Raw genomic sequence first — 13,862 nt, forward strand, 5'->3', positions numbered from 1 at the left:
ACCAATTAATACATAATTAACAATCAATTATAAATAAATATCAATAAATAATTTAAAAAATTTAATTAATTATAATTAAATTACTTCCCACCCTATTCCCCTATAAACCCACAACCCGCTACAGAAAATAAATTACTAAAATTAAAATATTTATCAATTAATCAATTATAATTAATTACCAATTATATTTTAATTAATTACCAATTAATAAATAATTAACAATTAATTCTAAATAAATATCAATAAATAAATTAACATATTTAATTAAATATAATTAAATTACTTCCCACCCTATTCCCCTATAAACCCACAACCCGCTACAGACTTATATTACACAAAAAATAAAAATTATTATTAACTTACCTTAAATTCGATATTTTTGTTGGCTATATTATGTCTAGTCGATATTATGTCCATTCTATATTTCTGATTCGATATTATGTCCATTCTATTCGATATTAATTTTCTCTAGTCGATATTTTTGTTGTCTATATTATGTCTAGTCGATATTATGTCCATTCTATATTTTTTACTCGATATTCTGTCCAGTCGAAATAAAAGACTCAATATTATGAGTGCACACCATCTGGGGCGTCCATGGGACCCCTTTCACCCCTTCAGAGGGCTGTCTTTAGGAGGTGGGCTGTCTTTAGGAGGTGCACTGAAAGTGCACCACCTTTCAGTGCGCCTCCTAAAAGGCATGTTTGCCTCAGCACCAGTGTCTATAATATGGCATGGGAACACATGAAAACTGATTCCCTTATTTGCATGTGGCCACGCCCCGTGTGAATGAGGGAATGCCTTCTTTTTAATAGCACTGGCGCAGCATGTGCGTCAGCGCTATCAGTGTAACAGAAGGAGACGGACAGGCGTCTGCGCTACCCTCTGTATTATGATTGTGCATACATGCCTGGTGCACCGAGGGCACAATGTAAAATAGAGCCCCTGAATTTCTCTCTGTATTGAGAAGAATTTAATTGGCATCCCAGGGTCCCCACTAGTACTGACATCGTACCAGCAGCACCTCTTGACCTCCCAAGTATGCTCACATTTGCCCAATTAAATATGTGGAGTTTACCCAATAGAAGCACAGCTTCATCCACAAATGGCTTAAGAGTATTAACTACATTTTCCACAGCACCCAATTAAGACCAGAAATGTTCTTTTCAGTGGGTTTTTCCTTTGTACCAAAAATCAGGCTAGATAACGGCTATCACTCATGCTGAAATCGTTCTCCCTCTACATTAGTGTCCCAATTGACAGACACGTATACGACGCATCCTGCACATTCCAGCGGGATTGTGAACCAGTCCTGGCTGGCCCATTTGCTACACCATGCCCAAGAACTGGTTCAGCAAGGCAGTGAGTACTAGGCCCAGCTCAGCACTGTCTGCCATTCCTGCCTCTGCAGACCCACCATACCCTGCCGCTACCGGCTGCTGCCTCACCCTCATTCATCGCATCAGCTTCTACCCCTCTGCACGTGAGCTGCCTCCTGCTGCCTTAACAGGGACTAATGAGCCACACCACTTAGAGCAACAGAAACTCGTCCTCGAAGAAAGGGGCATCTCAGGACTGTACAGGGACAAAAGGAGTAGTGAAAAAACAAACATTGTTCTTTTCCATAAAGGATAAGCATTGGCTAACAAACAAACATTGGCACCTGATGCACCATGCAGCACAAGAGAACTCTTTGAAACAAATATTTCACTGCGCATAACACCTCAGCAGCCCACACTATGACTGATGATGCAAATGCAGCTATGCCTCAACAGCAACCCCCTCATCAACATTCGCTCACAGGGGACTGCCACACACAGATCCAGGAACAGCATCTCCCTGCTGGAAGACTTGGATAGGGCATTGGATAACTACTTCATTGCCACATGAGAGACGGTGGGCGCAAACAACAGATCTCTGCTACTCCTTAATTCCGGGGAAGAGATATACAAATCGAACATTTGCCCAACACCGGCCCTATCACTGACTATGACGCAACAGTTAGACAGCTCAGCGCTAATTTTGATCCACTGTTAAACCATGCCTTTGAGCAATTCAAACTCTGCAAAGCCTGACAATGCAAAAGGAAGTCAATCAATGGATTGTGTGCAAGACTGTGTGAGCTGGCAAGCACCTGTAAAGTGGATGACTAATTAAAGAAAATCAGGGTTCCAATAATCCAGGGCTGTCACAACATGACTCTGCAAAGCCTAATCCTGATACAGCCCATCATTAGTTCAGAAGATATCCTGATCCCAGCAAGGTCTCATGATCTCTCAGCAGCAAGGGCCTATGAGGGCACCAGAGAAGAGGCCCACCATCAAAATTGAATGAGCTGACACCATCCGCATGAAAAGCAAAAACGATACCGCCAAGACACGGGATCCTTGCCCATGAGACCTCGATGCAGATCCTCCACCGTGAAGAACACCAAATCGACGATTGCCCTGCATAAGGCTACACATGCTGTAATTGTAGAATCAGTAACCACTTTGCATCTGTCTTCCGGAAAAGAATGAAGAACAGAAGCTCCTGTGGTGGTAGACCGCCAACGAGGGCAATGTGTCAACTATCCTTGACTAATTTGGCGCTGCCAGTTGCAATTAAACCCTCACAATGACAAAATCATCAAAGCCCCACTGATTAAGCTGCACATCGATCCTTCTGTCACACCATTTGCACTATGTCACTGCCGCATCCCCTTTCACCTCCAGCCGCTAGTGGAACATGACCTCGAGAGGCTAGAGAAGCAAGGGGTTACTGAGAAGGTAACCCAGCCAATGCCTTGGGTATCCCCGATGGTGATTGCTGAAAAACTTGAAAATATGTCTGTGTTTAGACACACGCTTCCCGAACCACGCCATCAAACTAGAACACCATATAACACCGACTATGGATTATATCACAGCTGGTTTCCCTGGTTCACAGTAATTCTTAAAATTGGACTTGAATACAGGATACCACTAGTTTCTACTGGCCGAAGAGAGCAGGTATATCATGACATTCAAGACTCACCTGGGGCTGAATCAGTATAATTGGTTAAACTTTGGCGTATCATCAACAGCCAAATGTATTCAGAATTCAATATGAGAGACACTATCTGGACTACAAGGAGATATGAATGTCAGTGAAGACATTCTCATCTATTCGGCGACAGCTGCTGAAAACCACAAGCACCTACGAGCCACGCTGAAGCACCTCTGTTAGCATGGATTACATTGCATAAAGAGAAGTGCTTGTTCTTTCAGCCATCTATTGAGTTCTTTGGCTATGTGTTTACACAAGTTGACCCACGAAAGTCACAAGCTATCAAACGAGCCCTAGCAGCCACCACTGTCTCAGAAGTATGTAGCTTCTTAAGCAAGACCACATCCTGTGGTAGGTTTATTCCATGCCTAGCAGGCTTAGCGGAACCACTGTGAACCCAGACAAAAGTGGATGTAAAATGGACGTGGAGCCAAATGGAAGAAGATGCATTCCAGAAGATAAAGACAGACTTCTCAACAACATCACCATGGTGTATTTTGAACTGGAGAGGCCTATGGAATTACTAGTCCAGTGGGGCTTTAAGCAGTCCTCACTTAAGAACTTGAACCTGGCAGATGGCCGCTGCTGGCGTTCGCTAGCAAAGCACTGTCACAGACCGAAACACGCTACGCCCAGATCAAGAGGGAGGCCTTAGCAATAAAGTCGGCGTTCGGGCATTTTCAACTGTACCTGAGTGGCTTACCTTTTAAAGTTATCACAGACCACCAGCCCCTCATCTCACTGTTTCTAGGATCCCCACCACATCCACCACAACGTATTGAGATGTGGGCCATCCAACCACAACACTACAGACTGAATGTGGCATATCAACCTAACGCCAAGAACACTGCCAACTTCCTCTCCTGCCACCCTATATCAACAGATGACCCTGCTTCCAACAATATTGGGGCAATAGAAAATGATGTCAATGTGGTCTCACAAACCACATGCCCCAAAGCACTGAGCCTGGATAACATAGAAGAAGCTGTAAAGGCCAATGCGGTGATGGTAACAGTGAAGGCTGGCATTCAAAAGGGTGCATGGAGAAATTTCCTGCAAGACACTAATGACTGGGCTGGCCAAGACAAGGAGAGATTGGTGAAAATGTGGAGGGTACACAATGAATTTAGCACCACACAGAATGGCATCCTGCTATGAGGACACCACCTTAACAACCAGCTGCATTGCAACGTCAAGTGACGCTACTGGCGCACGGTGGGAATCAAGGCACCATGAAGATGAAGTCCTGCATGCGAGAAAAAGTATGGTTTCCTGGACTGGAAGCCTTGGTTGAGGAAATTTTTTGATAATGCCCTGTGTGCCAACTTATGAGCCTTCCTGAAAATGTGTGGCCTATAATCACTGACGTGGTCCAAACTGAGACTTTGGGAGTTTTCCAGATCGTAGAGCCACAGTTGTAATAATGGACAGCTACTCCAAGTATCCTATCATCAAGGTTGCAGAGTCAACTGCATTTATGCACCTTGTCCTCGTCTTGGGGAAAACATTACCCACGTTCAGCCTACCATTCGAGATCAAGATTTACAATGGGCTACCTTTTCAAGTGGCAAAATTCCGAGATTTTCTGAACCAACTAGGAATGCATATTCGCTGTATCACCCTGCAGTGGCCGGAGGCTAAACGTGAGGTTGAAAGGTTGAAGTGCACTTTGAACAAAACTCTCCATATTGCTGTAGCTGAACAAATTAACCCTGAACAGCGCCTCCAGCTGTTCCTCGGAAAATACCGCAGAACACCTCAATGAACCACTCAACAGGCCCATAGATTCTGGTGTTGAAAGATCCCTGCCAAGACACCATTCTAACAAATCAATGATGGGTGCCACCACCGTATAACCCACAGGAAACTCACGCTTGAAGAACACAGTGCAATAGGCGCACAAGTCAAAGGTGAAGAGCGAGAGCATGAACAATTTCGATGGGGGACAGGCTAGTCATTAGACACCCTCGACTAGGGTGGAAGTTCAAAGGAATCAAGGATTTAGACAGTGCTAAAGCTCGATGAAACCATGGTTACCATAAACAAAGGAAGATAAACAGTCGCCAGGAGCATCTTTTGGTTGAACAGATGGATGCTGGAACCCAACAAAGGTCTCAAATGGGAAACACAAAAGAAACCGGCTGGCCCAAAACTGATGAGTATGATGAGATCTCTCCCACTGGTGGAGAGCGTGGCTGTGTGACTGAAGACAATAGGCTGAATGAAGACACACAAGCCACTCCAGTTGCCTAGAGATTACCGAGCCCCTCACAACATCAGCAATGGAATTTCTAGCCAAATCCACAACCATGTCATAATTTCAGTGACTCTGTGCACACTTAAACAAACAGTTATTTTCAGGACTAAGTTGAGAAGGGATGTAGTGAGCCACCCAGACTCTCTCGACTCTACCTCACCTCGAAATGCATGAAATATGTCTTCTGGCCAGAGATGGCTAGAAGCTATAAAATAAATGTGCGTAGACCACACTGACTCTTACTGCCGCACAGTGTGCCCTGTGTACTTGTGTGTTTTGTTGGCTGGGAAACCAGAGAAATACTAATCAGCGGGGCCCTCCACCACCATGAGGGAGCCCCGCAATAGGGGCACGCTCAACTCAAAATAAAACTATAAAGTTACTATGGCAACTTTGAAGGTGTATTTTTAGTTCTAAATCCATCCATCTTTGCCAACAATGTTTTGAGCTACGAATTGGAAGAAAGCAAAAGAAATAACACAAATGTGAAATTCACATAGGGTGGATACTGGAGAGGAATTAACATTATTACATATTCACATATCAAATCACTTATGACATGTTCTCTGACATTATTTATGACATCACTGATGACATCTCAAATTACATCAGTGATATAATATGTGAGGTCTTAAGTAGTGCACGACGTGGGAGCAAGCTATAGTTAGCTCTGCTAACTATGACTAGTGAATTTCTGTCGTTTTTAGAGTTTTCAAGGTTAATGTTGTCATATTCACCTAACATTAATGTCACTTTAACCTTTGGTTTCTCCAGGGAATTTCCAAGTTTTTTTTTAAACAAACAACAATCTTTTTATCACACCTTTCTATATCAGTACTTTAGCCTTAGTTTTTTTAGTGAATTTCTAAGGTTGTTTTTATCACACCTAACCATAACGGTACTTTGGATTTGTCTAGTGCATAGTCTACACTACTGCTGCATAAAGAGCCAAGAGGTAATGCGTACTACTAACGTTGAAGGAGAGGGGGCCAAATGAGTGGAGCTCGTAAGTGATTTTACACATTTACATACTCAGCAGTAATTAAAATGGAGAACCATTGACTCTACTCACAGACCAGGAAACAAAAAGAAAGAACCCACTTGTCTTGGACAGTCACTACAGAAGCAATAGAGCTTCAATAAATCAATGATGCATTCACCTACATCAAGGATTTCAGATCATTTTTAAATGAGGAATTGTAGAGAAAACAGCCTTGCTTTACCTAGGCCAAGCACAAGAAGTTAGGATGATCTGTTCTTTACAGAAGTGGAGCTTAAACTATGGCACCTGCTATGTTTATATTTGTAAGTACTTCCCTTTGAGGTTTAATCTTTGTGAAATGAGCACCTGGACCTGTGTATTTATCCAAGAAGAGTCCACAATTCTCCACAAAATGTCTACCTAACTGGCATACTTTTTTACTAGATAATCAGTAAGCATTACATCATTGGTGAATGTCTCATGCAGCTTTTACATTACACCTTCATAAAGGACTATGCAGTAATGTCTCTAGTGACCTTGTGCGTTTAGGGCTCTGGATCGGTGGGTGGGTGACGGAGCCTCGCACTAACCGCGAGCTGCCCACCGATCCAGAGCCCTAAACGCCCTCGGCCGCCTTGATCTATTCAGGCGTGGCCCAATCTTCAAAGCCATTGACTGTGCGTTCCTCCCTCAGACGCAGCACCTTTTGATGAGACCAGGGCGTCCAGCGACTCACGGAATCCACACCACGTGAGCCACACTGCTTGACATCGACAACCCTGTCCTGATGACGATCCCGACTCACGGGGATCGAAACGCCGTCGACATCACAGCGCAATTTTAGGGCGCTCATTTACGTTTTGTGCTCCTGTATAACTGTTTATTCCACGATTTAAGTGAATTTAACTTAAGTCACTTCGCGCCGTTCACGCTGTTCACCATTTAGCACTTGCGTCTTCACTTTCCACCAAGTGTATATATTCTTCACTCACCAAGTGCCCTTGGGTTGTCACATGATTTCCTCTGTACAGTGCTGTTTAACTGTATTACCATGTGTAACACCCCTCCTTTTCTTTGTTGAATAGCATACCTTTAAATCATATGAGCCTCCATGTCTCCTGTTTTGTAATGCAGACTGCATACATTACATAACTGTCTTAAATTGAAACCTGTTGGGAAATGTTCTTGTTCTAACTTCACACCCATCCCGACGTGGTCTATGGGTTTACTCCTGTTGTTCTTAAACAGGGTGCCATAGGTGAGCAGGCTTTGCTCCAGCCCAGTAGGAGCAGCTATTTATGCTTCCCCATCTGGGCGGGAGCAGTATCTTTTTCTGCTTCCCTGCCCACGTCAGTGCAGGCATGGAAACAGAATACAAGTTAGCTCCCAGCTGGGGATAGCATTTTTAAAGCTCCCGCCCACAGGGAGCAGACTTTGTGTTTGCCCCCGTTTGGTTGGAGATTTGAAAACACTCTCACCAGATAGGAGCAAACACAAGTTTTGCTGCACACGCCATTGACGGCTGGGAAACCACTGTGGCTTGTGAGCCGGCCCCAGGGGATGGATCCCTGGGGCAATTAAAGGCTCAGGGAGGGGGCCGCATGTCCTCTCCTGGGGCAAATAAAGGCTCAGGTAGGGGGGCTGCTTAACCCCTCGCCTTAATAAAGATATTGGGCCTAGAGGGATGGGATCCCAGAGGGCACTGTTCACACCTTATCTGCACCTTCTTGCACCAGTTTCTTCTGAACTTGTTTTCATTACGCATTTTCAAAGTCAATAGGTGTGGCCTACAACTAAAAATACTAATTGGACCTATCAGCTTAGCCAATGCATTTTAAATTAGAAAGTCCTACTCTTATATTTTACCTGAATCAATTTTAAATCTCACAGTACCTGTCTTTTAAACCTCATAAATGAAGCAATTATAATGTTTGCCTTATATATTACTTTGTGCTCATGTCTCTCTTTTTGCTACTTTTTCAATTTATTGCAGGAGATCTCATTTGCGAGTTTTAGTTTCCTCAACTTAAGGCTAATTGTATTGTACCGTTGTAATTATTACGTTTTTATTTATAAGCAACTTGTGATTCATATGTACTTTATAATTTTAAAATAATATTGGTAATTGTCCGACTCATAAAAGGTCTAATTGAAAGAAAAAGTTAAGCTCCTGTCTTCAACTCGATGCTTCATTACCATTATGAAACATTCAATTTCATCTGCAGCTTTTTCTGCAATTTCCAAAAACTTGGCCCCACCTTATGTATTGTAGATATCGTCACTTGATTCTAAGGGGTACATATAGTTTGAGTATGTTATCTTAACACCCTGCCTTGTTTTATTTCGACAAGGTTTGAAATGTATGATATGTGTAACTAGCCCCTTCTCCTCCCACATCACTTTACAAGAGAAGTTCTGTCCGTCATTAGTCATTGTTTTTTTATGAATATCTAAGCTTCATTCCCCAGCAATTTCAGGGCCCTTTTACGACCACACTCCACTTCAAGTACTCAAGACTGAGGAAGTTCCCAACATGCTGTACACTGAATAGCACTGCTTTTAATTGTACAATAGAAATTAATATAGGGCTCCTATACCTCTTGTCAATGTCCCAAAGTGCGCTTTGGAAGGATGATTAGGTAGACCCAATCTCGGTCTCTGTTGGTGCTCTGAGTACCGGTGGCTTTAACAATCATTGTTTATGGGAAGGGTTCCACGGTTACATAGTTGGACATGGAAAGGTATCTCCAAGGGGCTATTGTTGCCAGTCCATCCGGGTGCAGTAGCAGCCTGATCTCTTGTGGAACTATTAAACAACCAGCAATGTATAGAGTCAACCACTTTGAAGGCACTATGAGACTAGCAGGAAATCTTTTTATGGAGTCCAGCCAGGAGCTAAAGAATGTAAAGCTCTGGAGGCACTATTAAAACAGTAGGAAACCTCTTTATAATGTATTTGCGGTAGATTTGAATATGGCTATCACCATCATATTGAGATTGCCTGAGCAACTGATCCAAGAGTGGTTGGGTTCACCAAGCTGAAATTTCTTATGAAATAGTCCTTATAAGAAATGATCACAAACAAATGAAATTGTCTGTGTAAGAAGCGTAGGAGTGGCTAACCTCGCCAAACTGATTGTGAGACAGGCCCAGGGCGACATTTGACAAACTTACCTGTGAGAATTGTGTATGGCTGAACGGCAAGAGTACTTAACCATGTCCATGTACTCACGGGCCCAAACAGGTGAAATGTCATCGAAATATATACTGACCTTGAAACGTTTCAATAGTAGGATCCATAAATGATGGATGTTGCTAAGCAACATGAACATGCAAGTCACAGAATTTGATCACAAAATAAGGTAGACTGAGATTCGTTGTAAACACTCTGACAGGATTATCTCACCCAGCATTGTGAAAGCTCTCCTGTTAGTGTACTGCCATTTCATTTTCAGTGGATGCATGATTCCCTGGTGCCTTTCCACTGCTATGCAGGTCATAGTCAGGATTTCTGTGACGATCGCTGTTGACTGCACGAATGGAACCATTTTACAAGCAAAGGCACCTGCAGAGAGAAAACATATATTACACCAAGAATACACATGCAACAGGATGTTCCCAACTTTTAGATGCTGACCATGACATTTCTTCAAAAGGTTGTACTTTTTATGACTTCAAGACTAGTGGGTTACAGGCAAGGTAATTTGATAATAATTTAAAATAATTATACAGCACTTTTCAAAAGCAAAATGTTCTCTTAGCCGTCTAAAAATTGGCGCTAAATTTAACCATGTCATGGCACTTATCATGCTGCTATTGAGAAGTTTAAATGATACATGAGCCTCAACGTGATTGAAATATTTTAGTTACAGGTTAACACGTTTGGTCAGGCATTCAACCTCTTTTTATTCCTTGATCAGCCAACACCATGCTGATCATAAATAAAGCATGTTTTTATCACGTTAAACTGAACTTATCTCATGATTATGATGGTTTATCTATATATATAAAAACGAAAGTAGGTCTGTCTGTCTGTCTGTTTGTCCTTTATGCATTACTACACCATTCATCCGATCGCCATGAAACTTTGGGAAGTTGTTGAGTACACTCGCAGGAAGGTTTCTGGCATACATTTTTTTTAAATATCAGCCCCCCAGGGCCCTCATAATCTTTCGAATACTGATGTACGCACCAGACAGAAAAACAACAAATCGTGTATCCACAAGCACTCGAATAAATAAATAGAATTAAAACACCATTCATCCGATAGCCATGAAACTTTGGGAAGCTGTTGAGTACACACCCGCGAAGGTTTCTGGCATATTTTTTTTTTTAAATATAGGCCCCTCAGGGCCCTCATAATCTTTCGAATACTGATGTATGCACAAGACGGAAAAACAAAAAATCGTTTATCCACAAGCACTCGAATAAATAAATAGAATTAAAACAGCATTTATCCAATCACCAGGCAACTTTGGGAAGTTGTTGAGTACACTCCCGTGATGGTTTCTGGCATACATTTTTTTTAAATATCGGCCCCCCAGGGCCCTCATAATCTTTCGAATACTGATGTACGCACCACGCGGAAAAACAAAAAATCGTGTATCCACAAGCACTCGAATAAATAAATAGAATTAAAATGACACTTTGAAATGTTTTCCATATTAAAATGAATAAGTTTCAATACAAATGACACAATGTAAATTGAATGTTATCATAACGAGTTTCCTTGAATTTGCTTTCTTCGGAGATCGCAGCAACGCGCGAGGGGTAAGCTAGTGTTTAAATAAAATACAAATAACAAAGGGAGAGAGATATTTTTACATCTTTGTACCAGTTGCTTAAATAGGTTTTTCTGTACACATTTTGAGTTTCTTTAATTCTAATGAATAGTCTTCCTTTGTGTAATATAACATTCAGAAAGAATATAAAAGAAAAAGTAGAAGTAAAATTAAGGAAAGCTTTAATATGGAAAAATGTATATTGTAGGACTTCGAGCCAAGCAGCAGGAAATCACTGTTTGTTGGTTGAGACCAGGGTAATCAAACATAGCAACAAACCATGGACAGAAGGCGGGATGGTCAACCTGGGAGAAGAGTACATGCATAATACACTGCTTACATTTTAAGAGGTTGGAGAGAAATATGAGATTGACGCTTGCCACTTTCTAACATACAACACACTGACATGCACTGAAACACACCTGGGGAAAGGACCTGACTGCAACACAATACTGGAAGACGCTGAGGTTGCTTCTGACTCACTGCTACCTCAGAAAGGTGGTCGTCCTGCTACATGGTGCATTCTTAACACAATACACGTCTAAATACTTAGCTTTTGAGGGCAAAAAGCATTGGCAAAAATGACAGACAGTGGATGTCCTCCTTGGAGCATGTCAAAAAGGGATAGAGAAACCCTCAACTCATGTAACCTCAATTCAACTACCTGCACCAGACATACCTCACTGCCAAGTGAAGAAGCTACATCTTCCTAAGTTTACCAGAAACTTGGCCTAGATGTAGACACAGAAAAGCTGATTTATATCACAAGGTAGAGTTATGCCGGGGATAAAACTATTCTAAGTTTGGGAGGTGGAGGAGACGACTGAGATGACCAGTATGGCTGAACTCATGTCATGCTTACTGGGGCAATACACTGAACAAAAAAAGAATAAATACAGTATTAATTTCATAGACCTAGCATGCATCCTGATTGAAAGGGCCCACACAGGTATGTGATAATTATATAAAAAAGACAATAAAGAAAGGCTTGAAAAAAATCTGGTTAATTAAACATGCCAGGAGGAAGACATCATGATTTAAGCACCAGTACAAATTGGAGAAGTCAGACATTCAACACCACATTTGCATGGCCATTCCCATCCTTGTAGAACTGTACTGCTCTCAATACAAAAAACATATTATCCTTTGGCATAAAAATCTAAATGGAGGGAACACACTTAGGTGGAATGAATGGGCAGGCCAAAGCTGTGCCCAGGGCATATCAGCAGTCCCACTGACAAAACCCCAGCATATGGTTAACAGAAAAATAATAAAATATGATAATTGCTTGTGACAAGCAAAATGATCATTCAGTGTAAAATAAACAAGTAAACAAGAAAGTGACGGAGTGGAGATAACTCTAACTATGAATGGGAGAGGATGTGGTGTAATGGCCAGAGCTGCCGACTTAGAAGCTGGGAACCAGGTTTGAGCCTCTGTGTCAGGTCAACAACCTGTGCCTCTTGGAAAATAAATTAATCTCCCCATGCCTGCCAGAATTGAATGGGTCCTTCTGTAATGTAACTGGTGCCCATCTCAAGTGCTCCAATACCTTTGGGTCTAGTTCACACTATATAAAACGGAAACTAAATAAATAAATAACTGCTGAATTTCTATGGTTCTAAGTGTATTCAATCTGAACCTAACTATAACATCTCTGTAACCTTAGGTTTTTTAGTGATTTTTTTAAAATTCTGTTTACTATCTATAACATTCCTGTAACCTTTTTTTCAGTGAACTTCTACTGGTTTTTGATGCTAATTCCTAACTATAAATTGCCCGGAACCTTTTTTTTTCTCCAGTAAATTTCCAGGTTTAAAAAAAAAAAAATGAATATTTAAATAACATATGTCAATCCACTGCTTCACGCGGCCTTTGGCTGTGAATGGCGGGGGTTGGCCAACTGCCCACATGCAGTCAAGCCAATTCTGTGCACGCCCTTCGGCTGTATGTGGTGGGGGTTGGCCGCAGAGCATGGCCTTTCAGCAAGCCCCACTCATGCAACAAACTCTACATGGCCTTGCAAGGTGGGGTTGGCTGTGGCGAGGCCAAGTGGTCCACCCCCCCAAAGCAGCCAACCTGTTGGCCACCTCCACAGGCAGCTTTCGGCCCAAGTGACCCCTTTCCCTGGGCCTGGCACATTTTTTAGGAGGAGGGAGGAGCAGGACCTCCCTCCCGCTGCCGTTTTTAGCCTCCAGGTATCCCATCCTCCAGGTCCCAGATTTACATTTATGCGGGAGGGGGTATGCAGCCCCCGGTCTATATTCAGACCTGGGAACCCCATCTGCCGGGGCCCAGCCATATTCTAAATGGGGAGGGGGCCACAACCCTACCTCCCCAGGCTGATTTCAGCACCAGGGACCCCTTCTCCTGGGGCAATCAGAGTAGAGTATGCGGCCTACCTCCCCAGGCCGCTTTTGGCCACGGTGTGCACCAATATTTTTATGGGTGTGGTGAGCATGCAAGTCCCACTCCTCCAGACAGTTTTGAACGGAGAGACCTCATCTCCTAAGGCCTGGGCATATTCTAAAGAGAGAGGGGCCTATTTGGCCCCCATCCCTGGGCCACTTTTGGCCCAAGGGAACCAATCTCCCGGAACTCGGTCAACTAAGGGTCACCCACCATATCTTGCTTTGTGGCCACGGGGGAGAGCCCCAATGCCCCCACAGTCCCAGCCAGCTCCCCACATCCAGCAGGAACTGGGATTGCTCCTATCTGCAGGGAGCAGATAAAAATGCCGCTCCCTTCAGGCGAGAACAATATTCATATCTGTTCATCTGACGCCATCACTTCGGGCAGAGTAAAAGATCTGAAG

The 13,862-nt window shown here is 42.8% G+C and overlaps 1 protein-coding gene across 1 annotated transcript in view; it reads right to left on the reverse strand.

Moving 5' to 3' along the window:
- QRFPR (pyroglutamylated RFamide peptide receptor) overlaps positions 1–13,862 on the reverse strand; it is a 506,738-nt gene that overhangs the window by 337,809 nt on the left and 155,067 nt on the right. The window contains exon 2 of the mRNA XM_078677651.1: positions 9,673–9,831. Within this exon, the coding sequence (XP_078533777.1) occupies positions 9,673–9,831 (159 nt within the window). The remainder of the gene's footprint in view (positions 1–9,672; positions 9,832–13,862) is intronic.

The sequence above is a fragment of the Lissotriton helveticus genome, chromosome 2_1 (assembly GCF_964261635.1).
Source record: "Lissotriton helveticus chromosome 2_1, aLisHel1.1, whole genome shotgun sequence".
NCBI lineage: Eukaryota > Metazoa > Chordata > Amphibia > Caudata > Salamandridae > Lissotriton > Lissotriton helveticus.